We start from the raw sequence: 15166 nt of genomic DNA, 5'->3' as shown, positions 1-15166 counted from the left end.
GTTGTTGTTGTTTACTACGTTCACCATAGATTAGATTTAACATTTTATTAGGAAAAGAAACTGAAAGAAGAAGCCATCAATGCCTTAGGAGAAACTCACGTTAATGGGAGTAACTGAAGGAGAATAAAAATATTCTTTCATAAAGCATTCAAAGTATTTATGTAATTGAGTGTGAATAATTACTACTAATTAATACTCCTATCATTTACTCAGACTCTTTTTTTATTTTTTTTATTTTTTGTATGACTTGCCATTTTGAAACACTTTTAAAATGCCGAAAGTGAATCGATTCACATATGTTCTTGCAATTAATTCATAATGGTCATGTAATTATGAGACACTTTTAAAATGCTGAAAGTGAGTCGATTCACGTATGTTCTTGCAATTAATTCATAATGGTCATTTAATTATAATATTACTATTTCATATTTATTATATTAAATGTTTAATATTTTATTATATTTTACTTAAATAATTTACAATATGGGCAAAATAGTAATCCAACTTTGCAGGAAGGAGCTTCCAACTTTTAGTATAATATATGATATATGATATATGATGATGAATAATGTGGTGCTTATGCTGAGTCGAGAGTCTATTGGAAACAACCTCTCTATCTTCACAAGGTAGGGGTAAGGTCTGCGTACACACTACCCTCCAAGATTCCACTGTGTGGCATTATACTGGGTATGTTTTTGTTGTTGCAAATTGTGTTTAAAGCTTCCCCTTTTCGGCCACTTGTTATAGCAGGCATCACAGTGTGAAATGTCAATGAAATTAAGAGTAAAAAAAAAAATCCGGTGCACAGAGCATCTCGCGTTCACACAGGGTCCGGAAAAGGGCCGCATCCCAAGGGGCGTGATATAGACAACCTACCCTAATGAAATTTAAATACGAAAGTTAAATCATCTAATTTTCGAATCAATTTGGATTACCTTAACAAAGAAACCAGAATATTCATTGGATTAAATGGAATATATATCACAACTAAACAGTCTCATAGCATGACAAAAGTAGTTCGTTTGTTCTGCAAAAGGATGGTTAATTCCTAGAGAAAAGCTAAAACTCCCTCTTCCTACTACTACATAATTCAAACATGGTGGAAAAGCAGAACAAACATATACTAGCAAATGGTTCATTTTTTCTTCTTGGCAGGTGGTTGATCCTCCTCGTCCTCGTCGTCTTCTTCATCTTCCTCGTCCTCATCATCATCCCCGTCCTCATCGTCTTCGTCATCTTCATCGTCTTCATCATCGCTGCCTTCATTGCCATTAGCCGCTGGATTCTCTTCGGGATCCCCTTCTTCATCATCATCTCCCCCTTCTTCATCATCATCTCCCCCTTCTTCGCCTGAAAAGTCTTCATCGTCAGCATCATCGTCGTCCTGATCATCAGCATCCTCATCATCCTCTGTGTCACTGCCATCTTTGTTCTCAACTCCAGCCTTTTCCATTTTATGGAGCTCTTCGAATGGAAACCTGAAAATGACATCAGAGTTTGGTGTTTTCCACATGAAACTTAGAGTTCCGCATGCTATGAATACAGGAAAGCTAGCAATTAGGAGTACCTTTTCTCAGCGCCTATCAACTCTGGCAATGCATTAGCATCCTTGAGCATAGTTCCTGCCTGAAGCATAACCAACATTGATAAGGGAACTATGCAAATATGAGCGAAATTGCGGAACAAGAAGTTTTTAGGCCGTTATTGTAGAGTTCAATCAAACACAAAGGACAGCAGGGCAACTAAACCGAATAAGCTCATTGCTGAGTAGCAACGAGCAAGAAAACGTAGACTTTTTCTGATAAAAAGAGAGAAAAGATAGATTAAACAGCACTTGATGCAAATTGCAGAAGACAATTTCACTTATGCTTAATAGGGCAGAAGCAGGAATTTATTCCCTGGTTCATTGGGCGATACAAAAGGGTTACATCTTCAAATTTCAATTTTTTGCATGCATATACATACACAAAATTAAGTCTCTTGAATAGTTTGGTAATAGTTACAGCATTCATTCTGCACTATTCCCTACATCTTTCCTAAATTTCATGATACTGTTGATGTATCAATAGCTTCACTATTATTTCCTCAACTTCTAAGCTTTAAATCATTAAGTCCATAATTGACCGCTAAAAAATGTGTAACAAAAAGGTGATCTAATATCAATATAAATGGCACACAAAAACTATTGGTCACGAATAACTTGTCCATTTGAGAGAAAAGAGGTGTTAAATGCAATCGGATTTAGGCAAGGGAAATTATTTCATCCGGTGAGGCTGTGTAAAATTAAGCAGATATTGCCCATCCAGCTTTAATTAAAGTCAGCACTTGAAGCAGGAGTCCAGCTAAGGCTAGTGCGCTAGAATTCAAATGTTTCTTATGCTTGCGGAGACCAATAAAGAGAAAGAAACAAGAAGAACAAAAGGGGCCAGAGCCAGCTATAATTCAAAACATAGCATAGTTCCAAAAGTTTTGGATGAAGATTGTGCGACTATTACCACACAAGATTTAGAAGATCAAAAGCTTAAATTAAAACAAAAGCAAGATGCCCCAAGCACTCCATATACAACGAAGGCAGGGAAAAACAGGTTGTGAGTTCCGTTTATTTACTGCATTCTTGCAAAAGTTGGTGGAGAAGCCAAAACCTTGATATCTAAAGGCTCAGATTTAATAACTTCACAATCTATCTAACTAATAACTATAGGAAAAAACCAAAACCTTTCAACTTTCCAACTCTTCTTAGACAAATTTAGACACTACATATTCCTTTATATTACTCCTACTATACCCTTCACCTCCCTTTCTTCAGCTTATGTAGTTACACCCACATATATAATCTATCCAAATGCAAATAGTTACACCCATATGCATAAACCACCCATATATTTCAGAAGATTTCGTTTTACCGAGAGGGCCCATACTACCTGCCTAACCCTTCGCTCCGAGGGACCGTAGATCGGAAAGCGCCTTCTAAACCACCCCATCCATCGAAAAGAGAAGGGAAGGGGCCTATGTATTGGCATCACCCCTGCAGATTTAACCCGGAGAACCTCAATTTTTTTCCTTTTTTCTTTTTTTTTTTGGGGGGGGGGGGTGGGGGTGGGGGTGGGGGTGGGGGGGTGGGGGGGGTTACACCTTAACTATAGTCACAAAGATTGTTAGGTTAATCAAAGCTGAGCCTTTAGATTTTAAAATGGATATTTATTCTACATCCAAGCTCACACAGGAGGGACCCTAATTGGCCGACTCCAACTTCACACCAGACGAATGAAAAAGAGCCATATGACATTAACCTTAGTAACCTAATTGGCTTTTAGGATTACAAACAGCCAAGAAAAAGGAATAAACAGAGCTCTTCAGTCCAAAATTACTTCAAAGAACATAACATATTAATATACAATAGCTAAAGTTAGCAGCTTGGACAATAATAACAAACATTTGAGCAACAAACCTAATGAAGCACAGAAAGAGTTCCAAACATCAACCACGCCATAAACAAGAAGCCATGAAATTTGACCCAATAGCTGTTCAAACAACTACAGAAGCAGAAAACAGAACAAGAAATCCAAAACCCACGATTAAAAATCACAGCTTCACAAGAAAACAAAAGTGTAAGTTGGAAAATTGCATTATCCCACCATGAAAAATCAAGCAATGACACAAAAACTTCTTGGGGTAAGAGAGAGAGCGCGCGCGTGTGTGTTGGGAGGGTATCAACAAAAAAGCTTCTCAAACAAGTATAAATGCAAAAAACAGAGCAAGAAATCAAAAATCTATCATTAAAAATCATAACTTTACAAGAAAACAAAAGTGTACAACAACAACAACAACAAATCAAGTGAAATCTCATAAGTGGGATCTGGGGAGGGTAATGTGTTCACAGATCTTACCCCTATCTTATAAAGGTAGAGAAACAGTTTCCGATAGACCCTCGGCTCAAGAACAACGAAAATGAAGCAACAAACAAACAATAGCAAAGAAAACAAAAGTGCAAGTTGGAAAATTGGGATATACAATTATGAACAGGCCAGCAAAAAACAGAGCAAGAAATCCAAAACCCCACTATTAAAAATCAAAACTTTTTTCAATAAAATAAAGAGTGTAAGTTAAACAGAGCAAGAAATTCAAAACCCACAATTAAAAATCACAACTTTACAAGAAAACAGAAGTGTAAGTTGGAAAATTATGCTATACTACTACGAACAAAAGGGCAGCCGGTGCACTAAGCTCCCGCTACCGGACCACAAGAGTCTATTGTACGCAGTCTTTACCCAGCATTTCTGCAAGACATTGTTTATAATTTCTCGTTCTATTATACTACAATGAACAAGCAAGTAAAAAACAGAGCAAGAAATCCAGAACCCCACTATTAAAAATCAAAACTTTTTTCAATAAAATAAAGAGTGTAACTTAAACAGAGCAAGAAATCAAAAACCCATCAATAAAAATCAAAACTTTACACGAAAAATAAAGGGTTTTAAGTTAAAAAGACTGTAATTTTATACCACAATGAGCAAAGAAGCAACAGATCTTTGAGCAGCCAAAAGGGTCTCAGCAAATATGGCTTCAACAACAGACTCCATCACCATTCTCCCAAAAACAGCTAATTCAGAGCTCAAATTACTGACCTCCATTTTCTTTTTTACTTTCCCTACAAAAAATTAGCCCAAATAAACTCTATAAATGGGGGGAAAAGGAGTAAAATAAAACCCCAAAATCAGAACTTTCTTGAAAAAGTAGAGGGGGTGGGGGGTTTACTAGGGTAGGGTTGAGTTTGACTGTCCAAAAGCGGAATATTTGAAGAAAGATTTGAAAAAGGAAAGGGGGATTAGGGTTTTTGTACTTTGAAGAATATAGGTTTTTAGGGTTTTGGGGATGTGAATTTGAGATTTTGTCGTTTGGTTGGGTGGTAAAGTATAAAACAAAGAAAATGTGTGAACTAAAGTACAAGACTTTTTATTTTATAGTATTATATTTGATGTAACTGGTAAAGTTGATGTCATATGAGCAAGGTCACGAGTTCGAGTCGTAAAATCAGTATCTTGCAAAAATATATAGTAAGGTTGCTTACAATAGACTCTTGCAATACGGCCAACCTTTCCCGAACCTCGCGCATAGAAAGAATTTAATGTACCGAACTGCCTTTTTTATATTAGGTTCCACATTTTGTTAAAATATGTTAACATATAGGAGTATCTAGGAATATTCTAGTACATCAATGCAGAATATTTATTACTTTTAAGATATGGTAACATTTATTTAGGAAAATTCTTGTACAATCTATATAGAATATTCATAAATTTAGTACTCTTATTTATGGTAGAATATTTTGTTTTCTTGTGGGTTTTTTTTTGGTATTAATAGTGACATATTTTCTTATATTTGAATCATGAATTAGATGTTTGAGTCTCTAGTTTATCTCGTGTTTTCTGTTTTTGTAACATGGTATCTTTGTTTTCTGACGAAGTGACTGCTAAATTTCTCCAAGTTCAAAAGCATTTTTTTTTTCAGAAAAAAAAATTGCTTTTTTTTCAAAGTTTGGTCAGGCTTAGAACAAAAAAAAATTCTCTTGAGTAGAAGCAGAATCAAAAAAAATAGCTTCTCCCGAGAATCACTTTTTTGAAAAGTATTTTTGAGAAAAATACACTTAAAAGTACTTTTTAAAAGTTTGGCCAAACACAAAGCGCTGCTTAGAAGTACTTTTCAAATTAATTAATCAAACACAAACTGTTTCTTAACAAAAATATTTTTGAAAAAAATACTTTCGAAAAAAAATACGTCTCAAAATATGATGATTTTAGAAGCTTGACCAAATATGCTATAAATATTATAAATATATAAAGTTATTCGGTTATTAATATTTTATGCATCCAATTGCTCGACTGCAAAATTTTTGCTAGAATTAAAAAATAAATAATATATATATATATAAAATAAAATTTTTGACGGGATAAATTCCCTCCCCCCACCCCCCACTCCCGAGAATCCCAAAGTTTATAGTGTATCTTGTGTATAATATATCCTTATCCTGTAGTAGTATATTTTGCACTGCTCAATGATAGGCTGACAAAACATGTGACACCATAGAAAAAGGAAGAAAACAAAAGAACACAGTACTAGGAATTGAAACCAAGACATAAAAGATATATACTATGTTTTTTTTCTTATCTAGTTATTCAAAAAAAAAAAAAAAAAAAAAAACTATGAACGAACCCCGCAAATTCCACTCTTCTAACAAAGATTTGGACACGTGGCATGTACCCACAAGCTTCTTGGTTTGTGCCTCTCATTCTCTGATTATCATGTTGTCATCTCCAATTTTTAGTGTCATATATTTGAGCTTCATTTTTAATTCTATATTCTATAGAAATTGCTTCTGGAGCTTCTGGAGCACTCCCTCTTTTTTAAGGTATGTAATTGCTCTTTTATGGTTAATCTTTTTTTTTTTCTTCTTCAAATGTAACACAAAATATATATTTTTTCTCTTTTTTTCTTTTGCATGCACACATGCTTTCTGGTTATATTTTGATTAGAAAACATTTGGTTTTGATTTGTGATTGTTTTCTTTTGTTATCTAATGAGTTTTTGGATTTGGTATTGAACCATTTGTTTTTATGATGCAACCTCTTTTCTTGCATTTTGTGTGGAATTTTTTTGTTTCTGATTATGAATTTTTAGCAGAAATGTCTATAATATAAAATAAACTCTGAGAAATGGTAAATGCTTGTTTGTGTATAAAGTGAAGACTACGATGTTTGATGTTATACAATTAGGAGAATCCAGAAACAAGAAAAGTAGCAGACACTTAATTATTCGTTACTTTCCCCGGAGGCGAAGCTATGTGTGACCAAGGGTGGTCAACCGAACGCCCTTCACCGAAAAATTATACTGTGTAGGATAAAATATTACTCGTTATTGATGAAAAAAATAGACTTTGAACACCCTTGCACAGCCCACTTGCAAAAAGTGTTCACGATTTGAATACCTTTATTGAATTTTCTGGCTCCGCCTCTGACTTCCTTAGACCCTGTGTAAATACGGGATGTTTTGTGCACCGAGCTGCCCTTTTTTTGTTAGTGCAATTTAACCGACTGTAACAGTTTATTATTCCATTAATAGGTTACTATATCGAGCTTGCTGATGAAGAATTATCTGTTGTTGTATGTCAATTTATAGACTATCAGTGCACAGAACTTAAACTCATAAGAAATTTGATGTATCGTTGTTCTCTTTCAGGCCTTTAGGTGCCTAATCAGAAACAACAACATGAATGGGAGTGCTCTTTTCTCGAATGGATTATGCCACTCTCTATTAGTGCTCGCGATATTATAACGCAAGTCTTCTTGCCGTAATTCCAGAATGGGGGGTGCTTGTTCATTAAAGAGAGACCAGCATGATGATGATAACATTAGTAGAAGAGGTTTCTCAAGTAGACACTTCAAATTTGGGAGCTCAAACTGTCTACAACATTTCCTTTTTCAGCGTGTCATAGATGTCTGTCATTCGGGAGGAAGCAGTTGTCCGTCCCTCATGGAATTATGCATTCATAGAATACGTAAGGTGATTGATTTCCTCTGATATGTTCCATTAAGCAGAGACGGATCACGGATTTAAACTTAATGGATTCAGTCTTTAATTTTCTTAGTACTGAACATATTGTACTTTTAAAATTGAGGGGGTAAAAATTAATATCGGTTAAACATTTAGTGGCTTTTCACATATATAATCATGTTATGTGTCGAAAATACTGAGTTCAGCTGAACTCATTTAGTATAGGCTGCATCCGCCTCTGCCGTTAAGGTTGTTAAGTTCTTTTGGTTAAGGAGATCTTATGCTCTCTTCTATTAACAGGACCTTGACAAATATCAATCATTCTCAATGCTGCCAAGGGATATAAGCCAGTTGATATTCAACTATCTGGTTTATTCAAACTGCCTTTCGGATGATTGTATCGAAGCTTTTAGAGATTGTGCACTGCATGTAAAATCCCAGCTCACATTTATATCTTGTTGAAACCTTAGAACCAAGTAAATTTTTTGTATAAAATCTTATGGGGCACTTTGTTTTGAAGGTTTTCTTTGTTGACAGGATATGTGGATGGGAGAATATAAAGGAGTTAAAGATAATTGGATGGATGTCGTCTCATCACAAGGATCATCCTTACTGTCTGTATATATTGTTGGTTCTGAGGTCACGGATTTTGGATTCAGTCTCCTACAAAATTGCTCAAACCTCCAAGCGTTATCTTTCGATTGCTGTGACCGTATTTCTGAACAGGGGATAAAGCAAGTCAGTGGTAGTTATTACTATTCTCTCTCGCATATCGCAATAGTTTCTTATTTCACTTGCCAATCCGTATTGGTTTCTTGCAAGCCTGTTTTTCCCATACAAAGAGAGTGTTATATGAAGCAAGAAAAATGTTGTTCTCTCTGTCCGATTGATATCGTGTTGTTTGCCTTAGTTTTATCTAGCTGTTTGCACCATATTTGTTATCATTTTCTTGCTTTATTTAGCACATATCTTTAAAGAGCGCAAGAAATATACATTATAATTTATAGCATTGATCATGTGGTTGACTAATCTCTGTGTTATTCAATCTGTTGTGTTTCCTAGTAAACTGCACGCCTGTACCGCATTTAGGAGTTGTTTGGTGCTGACAATGGTTAAATTTGTGCCTTTCAGGTTTCTCAAATTTGACATATTTGAGTTTTAGAAAATGCGTTTCGGTTACTGTTGAAGCAATGCAAGCTTTATCCAGCTTAGATAAATTGGTTAAGTTGGATTTCGAGAGGTGTCCACAGATTCATGGAGGACTTGTTCATCTTCAAGGTTGGTTATGCTCTCTTGTGAACCTTCCGTATATCTTGACACTATTTGATTTCCACACCATGAAAAATCAACAACAACAACACAACGATCCAGTAAAATACTACCAGTGGGGTCTGGGGAGGGTAGTGTGTACGCAGACCTTACCCCTACCCGAGGGAGTAGAGAGGCTGTTTCCGATAGACCCTCTGCTCAAGAAGACGAAAAGAGACAATATATCACACCATGAAAAATGATTTATTACTAATATTTGAATTTTATTCCACCATTTTGGTGAAGTTCAACTTAAAATATAAAGTACCTTTTTCTTCTCAGGTTTGTCAAAACTTGAATCTCTCAGTATAAGATATTGTCAGTGCATTACGGATTCGGACATGAAGCCTTTGGCAGGTATCAGCGGTGAATGTGCTTTAAAATCTTCAGACATGTCATCTTATTGTGCTTGTTATTATGTGAAAATTTGCTCATTTTCGTATGACGGACTTCAGGGCTTGCGAGTTTGAAGGAACTTCAGATTCTGTGTATCTACGTAACAGATTATGGAGTGTCTTGTCTTAGAGGTACTAATTGGTATTTCTGTTGTAATAGCTTTTGCATTGTCTTATGATGGTGATTCTTGCTTTCTCTTCTAAATCACATACCGAGTATTTTCTAACTTGAAGCCGAAGGTGGTCACAGCTTCTATAGCTTTATTCACTTTTTCCCAGTTTATTAGACTGTCGAGTTGATTTGTGCAAGAACATAAAAACTTGATTTCGCTCTCCTGATGCTGGTTCTTTCTTTGCATTTCGATATCTTGTATGATAAACTAGAAATTTTTTAGATGTAAAGCCTGACTTTAATTACACTTAGCTGGTTGCAAAAAAGTTGTATGAGCCATTGCAGTTTCTGATTTGAGAGGAAGGGGAAAATATTTTTTCCCCCTTTTACCGGGCGACATGTCACAATCTCAGACACTCAGTGCCAACTTGATCTTGAGAGTTTACCATCTTTTTCTTACTGTACCCCTTAAATTACCTTTCTGATATCCCTTTAGTCTAAGTTGCTCCAACATGGCAGTTTAGGTGCCGCGCCCGTGTCGACACGACACTAGTATGGGTGTGGGTATGGGATCCGTATCGGATATGGTCAAATAATTTTGGGTACTTTGACCATGACGGATAGAAAAATTCGGACGAGATACAATTTGATTACCGAAATTAGAGCTAAAACTAGGGTAAATTTGAAGAAAATAGCATATTTAATCCAAGAAATCTATCTTTTACTTATCTACAACTTGAGAATAAAAAGGAAATCCACACTTTACAAGCTATACGTAAGTATTTCACAAAATTTCTCATAAATTAGAGAGATTTTTAAGTTTTTTTAAAATTATTTTTAGCCGGATCCCCGCACCCGTATCCGTACTAGGATCCATATCCCGAATCTTAAAATTTACATCTTGAAAGATCCTACCTCTAGATCCGCACCCGTATCGGACACCCGCATCCGTGTCCGAGCAACTTAGCCGTTAGTTGTGCCTTTTCAGTAATCCACTTTTAAATACTCCCTCTGTCTAATTTTATAAGATGGTGTTTGACTTTACACGGATTTTATGATGGTACTTTGACTTGTATAACTTTAGTGGTAGTCAAAAAACAGTGAAAAAAAAAAAGTGGAAACGCCAGTTTGATAGAAAAAACATCGAAAATAAGAGTGTCCTATAAGTTTAGCTTCTCTCTCTTTCTGGCCCAGAAGTCTACCTAATACCTTTGCCTGCTGCTTGTTAGAGCTTGTATATCCATTTTGCGTTTATGTCTATGTTGCGCAGACACTCCAAAATACTGCTGCACTCGTGTCGGATTCTCCAAAAATACACTGGTTTTTGAGAATCCGACACGCACTAGACGATATTTTCGGAGAGTCCGAGCAGTTTATGCTAAGTATCTATTTTGTTGTCTTTATAGACTCTTTTTCTTTTGTATTGAGATCTTCTCCTCTTTTTGATTTTTTAGGTTTGAACAAACTTGTTGTACTAAATATGGAAGGATCCCATGTTACTACTTCATGTTTGAATACTATCTCAGGTTTGCATTCTCTTGTCGCCTTTAAAACGCTTCTCATGTGGTTACACTCTGATATTTACACTTGCAATTAGGTTGCAATGTATTTTCTCTACCGTGTTGCTTCTAGAGGAGATTCTAATTGGTGTGGATTACATGCAGTAATGCAGAAAATGTGGATGTCCTATCTATTTGGTTTTATCTTATCACGTTAACATGTTGTTGCAGTCATAGAAGAAATCAGCAATGATTTCTACAGTTACTGAACAACAACAACAACCCAGTAAAATCCCACTAGTGGGGTCTGGGGAGGGTAGTGTGAACACAGACCTTAAACACTAGTGGGGACTGAACGAGGATATTAATACTAGTGTCTCTTATCGAAACCGTTTTTTTTTTTTTTTAAATTCTACAGATCTCGCTTCGCTGCAATCTTTAAATCTCAGTAGATGTTGCCTGAGAGATGATGGATGTGAAAAGTTTTCAGGTAACCGGCAGATTTGTTATTTCCCATAGCGTACTGATTAGAGCAAGATAGCGTTACATCTTTAGCCAACTGTTTTATACCGTGCAGCACTCAACAATTTGAAGGTGTTGAATTTGGGATATAACCACATCACGGATGCATGTTTGGGCTATCTGGAAGGTCTGTCTTACGTCTTTGATTATGTTCATCGCGGATTATATTTCATTTTTAAATTTCGTTATATTTTCAAACCCCTTCTCTCTATACTTTAGAAGTACATAAAAATATATCTCAAAGCTTTAAATTTACTGTATTGATCTCTCACGTGGAGTACGTAATTGTCTTGCATGGTTTTTGGTTATTTATTTCCTTGGATTAATATTGCAGGTCTGACAAAATTGGAAGGCCTGAACATGGACTCTTGTAGGATTACGGATGATGGACTGTCTCATTTAGCTGGTAAAGATATCTCTTGCGCTCCAAAAAGATTCTCCCTTCCGTCCTCTTGATAAAGTTTTTCCTTGTTCTGTATTCAGTTATAGGCTTACATACTCCATTTAGTTTATGCATATTTAGGGTGTGTTGGAGCAATATTCCTCGTCTATAAGCTCTATATTATTTGGAGTCTTGGATAAACATGATGTGTACATATATTACAGGCTTGTTGAGTAATTTGTTTAGTGGATATATATTGGTGCTCGTCTACTTGCATTTTTAAAGGTTTAAAATGAATTTACAGCCATCTTTGTTATTAAAATGGAACATTTTGGACTTGAAGTTGGAAGCGTTAGAATTCATCATCTATCTGGTTGGTGCTTAATTTCCTATGCTAATCAAGAACTTCTGTTATACGATGGGGCCGTTGGCACTATATATCTTCCGTATACCAAGTTTTTTGGCTCTCTCTTCTTTATGTTAACGCTCTTGATGGTCTTTAAATGCATTTCAGTACCCTATTATTTTCCGTTGAAATATCAGCAACCAACATTTACTAGTTTGATGTGACCGACTTCTTGTTTTGCATGTGTTACGATAGATTTGAGTGCTTCATTTATTTTAGGTTTGGCCAAGTTGGAGGAACTCAATCTCAAATTCACCTTAGTAACTGATGATGGTTTGCAAAATTTAACTGGATTGACACGTCTGAAGTCACTTAATCTGGATGTGCGCCAAATTACAGATTCCAGTCTTGCAGTTCTCACAGGTAAGCCTTAGAAAATTGTCTCTTGTCAGTGACTAAACTTCCGAGTTCAAATACAGTTTACGGAGACCTAATCTCATAATCTTCTTTTAGTTATGGGTAAGCCCTTAATTAGATCGTAGATATCTAGTAAAACAATATGTATGTGCGCAGCATGGGACGAAGTGCTAATGCTCAGTAAAACAATATGTATGTAGATGCTGGATCCAAATGTACTTTTGTTTTGAAATGTAACTCGCCGCATCAATTCCTTAGTAGCATGTGTAGCCATATCATATGAGTTCTTTTCTGGTTTATGCAGCTAGAAATTTAAGCGTGTATTCTTTTGGCTCGGTGGAGTATAGGTTTTACTGGTTTGACTCTCCTGGATCTCTTCGGAGCTCACATAACAGATTATGGGACAAAATATCTCGCATGTACGCTTCTCTTACTATATCTTAGTTTCACTTTCTTTACTCCTCTATTCCTATAATCCCCCCCCCTCCCAAACCCCCCACCATCCCTCTTCTTCTTTTGTGCTTACGTGAAGATTATTGTTTAGTATTATGTATTTGAGAATTCATCATAAATTGACTAAGGTCCCAACTCGTTGTGATTGAGGCGTAGCTGTATAGTGCCTTATTCTTGCCTTGGATTTCAGCAATGAGTAATAGTAAAAGAGTATAGTAGTTCTGCATACATTGTTGGTAAACTACATAACTGAATTGGATATATACTCTATTAAGCAAGTGTCTGGGTAAAAATATGCAGTGGTACTCGGCGTCTCATATTCAAATTCTAACAAGTGTATCAATTTCTTAACAGATTTCAGAAATCTGCAATCACTTGACCTTTGTGGCGGTGTGTTAACTGATGCTGGAGTGGAGAACATAAAGGATCTTTCTTCCTTGATGTTTTTGAACTTGTCACAGAACCGGAATCTGACAGATAAAACCTTGGAACTTCTTTCAGGTATTTTTGTCTATTCGATACACTACGGAGTCGTTTGGTATAAGGTATAAGAAGGTATAGTGCTGGTATAAAAATTTAATACCCCTTTAATACTTTGTTTGGTTAGCAAACCAGGTATAAGTTATTTCGGGATTAAAATTAACACCGGAATAACTTATACCTTATAGAGGGGTAATTAGCACCGAGATAACTTATACTTTCTTCTTAGAAATTATGCAATTGTCAATTTTAATAAAACATATCAAACAGTGAATAAAAAACAATCTCAGCATAACTAATCTCAAGCATAACTTATCCCGGCATAAGCCGTATTCAAACCAAACGATCCCTACATGTATAGTTGTATACTGGCGGACCCGGGATACTTATGGGTTCAACTTTAAAGGTTCTTAGTACTGAATTCATTGTGCTTTTGAAATCTAGGTTCAAAATTTAATATATTTTGTAATTTTAGGGGTTTTCCACATGTAAATATATTTATGTCTGTCATGTGTTTCTTGAGCCGAGGATCTATCGAAAAACAACATTTCCATCTCACACAAGGTAGGGGTAAGGTCTGCATATATCTCACCCTCCCTGGACCCCGCGTCTGAGATCACACTGGAGTATGTTGTTGATGTGTCAAAAATATTGGATTCATCGGTTGAACCTATTAAACATGGGTTGCAACTGCCTTTGCACTTTAGTTGTTGAATAGTCTCATAGTCTCGACAAGTCAGTTTTTGTGACTTTGCAGATATAGTTGGTAAAGTTCAATGACCACGCATGAAATTCCGGCATATCATTCATAGGTTGTAAAATATGAAATTCTCTTCTGAAAATGCAGGACTGACGTTGTTGGTATGTCTAAATGTCTCAAACTCTTGTATCACCAATGATGGATTGCAATATCTGAAGCCTCTGAAGAATTTGCGCTCGTTGGACTTGGAATATTGCAATGTGACAGCATTTGAGATTAAGAAACTTCAAGCAAATGTTCTTCCAAATCTTGTGAGATATCGGCCTAATCAACCGTAGCATAGCTCTTTCTTTCCCGGCCCTGCTTTCGAAGGAGAGATCTTGGCATTCCTAATCCTGTAGGGTCGGAGGGGTTCGTTTGCCCGAGCTTGGCGAATTGCATCCTCGCGCAAGGACATTAGCTAGGTTAATAAGGTATGTACAGTAGATAGACAATCATTTGTTTGTCTAAATTGGCAAATAACAGCAAGGGGGTTAAATCTGTACATAAACTTTTCCGGTTTTTGATTATCGAAAGTAAAACATATTTCTTGAAAAGTTTAAGTTTCAGATAATAACTCTCCCTCTCTTGAAAGGAAATAGTACAGAGTAATAGACCTGTGCAGTAATCTGGGATTTCCAACAAGAAACCGAGTGAAGATGTTCTGCCGAAAATTAACATTGGTAAAGAGGGAGCAACATAAAAGTACTACGACCACCAGAGGCCGATCTAGGATTTAAGTTTTATCGGTTCAACGTGTAAAATTTTTGGCATTGAACTCATTGTATTTTTAAAGCTATGAGTTCATATTTCAATATTAATAAATTTTTACACATAAATTTATGTTCTGCGCCAAAAGTACTGGGTTCAGATGAACCCGTACCGACAGGGGCGGATTTAGGTAAAAATAGCACGGGCTAGCCAGTTTTCGGACTGGTCATTCAAAAATAGTCAGCGTTTACCAA

At 36.0% G+C, this 15166-nt stretch overlaps 2 protein-coding genes across 6 annotated transcripts; one reads left to right on the top strand and one right to left on the bottom strand.

Annotated features, from left to right (window-relative positions):
• Positions 1-913: 913 nt before the first annotated feature.
• On the bottom strand, positions 914-4867 carry LOC104242816 (histone H2A.Z-specific chaperone CHZ1-like). Its single transcript, XM_009797910.2, has 4 exons — positions 4756-4867; positions 4503-4648; positions 1568-1626; positions 914-1478 (listed from the first exon to the last, which is right to left on the bottom strand). Exons 2-4 carry the CDS (start codon positions 4629-4631, stop codon positions 1136-1138), a joined length of 531 nt encoding a protein of 176 aa, XP_009796212.1. The 5' UTR covers positions 4632-4648; positions 4756-4867; the 3' UTR covers positions 914-1135.
• Positions 4868-6214: 1347 nt separating this feature from the next.
• On the top strand, positions 6215-15040 carry LOC104242817 (uncharacterized). Of its 5 annotated transcripts, XM_009797911.2 has the most exons (16): positions 6215-6272; positions 6365-6406; positions 7234-7557; positions 7849-7977; positions 8086-8293; positions 8680-8826; positions 9139-9213; positions 9312-9383; positions 10818-10889; positions 11281-11352; positions 11440-11511; positions 11719-11790; positions 12392-12535; positions 12877-12948; positions 13337-13483; positions 14310-15040. In XM_009797911.2, the coding sequence occupies exons 3-16, from the start codon at positions 7357-7359 to the stop codon at positions 14498-14500; spliced, it is 1674 nt and encodes a 557-aa protein (XP_009796213.1). In that variant the 5' UTR covers positions 6215-6272; positions 6365-6406; positions 7234-7356; the 3' UTR covers positions 14501-15040. The 5 variants fall into 5 exon arrangements, 4 of the variants coding, with proteins under 4 accessions (XP_009796213.1, XP_070006351.1, XP_009796214.1 ...); XR_011400602.1 differs by lacking the exon at positions 6215-6272 and having other exon boundaries at positions 6307-6406; positions 12834-12948; positions 14310-14445; XM_070150250.1 differs by lacking the exons at positions 6215-6272; positions 7849-7977 and having other exon boundaries at positions 6308-6406.
• The last annotated feature ends 126 nt before the right edge of the window (positions 15041-15166 follow it).

The sequence above is a fragment of the Nicotiana sylvestris genome, chromosome 6 (genome assembly GCF_000393655.2).
Source record: "Nicotiana sylvestris chromosome 6, ASM39365v2, whole genome shotgun sequence".
In the NCBI taxonomy this organism is placed as follows: domain Eukaryota; kingdom Viridiplantae; phylum Streptophyta; class Magnoliopsida; order Solanales; family Solanaceae; genus Nicotiana; species Nicotiana sylvestris.
This window is presented reverse-complemented; position numbering and strand designations above follow the sequence as displayed.

Coding starts and splice junctions, on each gene's coding strand:
- LOC104242816 (XM_009797910.2), bottom strand. CDS start 4,631: ATGGAGGTCAGTAATTTGAGCTCTGAATTAGCTGTTTTTGGGAGAATG. Junction 1,627..4,502: donor TTGCTTCTTTGCTCATTGTG/GTATAAAATTAC, acceptor GTTATGCTTCAG/GCAGGAACTATGCTCAAGGA. Junction 1,479..1,567: donor TTGATAGGCGCTGAGAAAAG/GTACTCCTAATT, acceptor TGTCATTTTCAG/GTTTCCATTCGAAGAGCTCC.
- LOC104242817 (XM_009797911.2), top strand. CDS start 7,357: ATGGGGGGTGCTTGTTCATTAAAGAGAGACCAGCATGATGATGATAAC. Junction 8,294..8,679: donor GGGGATAAAGCAAGTCAGTG/GTAGTTATTACT, acceptor TGTGCCTTTCAG/GTTTCTCAAATTTGACATAT. Junction 8,827..9,138: donor AGGACTTGTTCATCTTCAAG/GTTGGTTATGCT, acceptor TTTTCTTCTCAG/GTTTGTCAAAACTTGAATCT.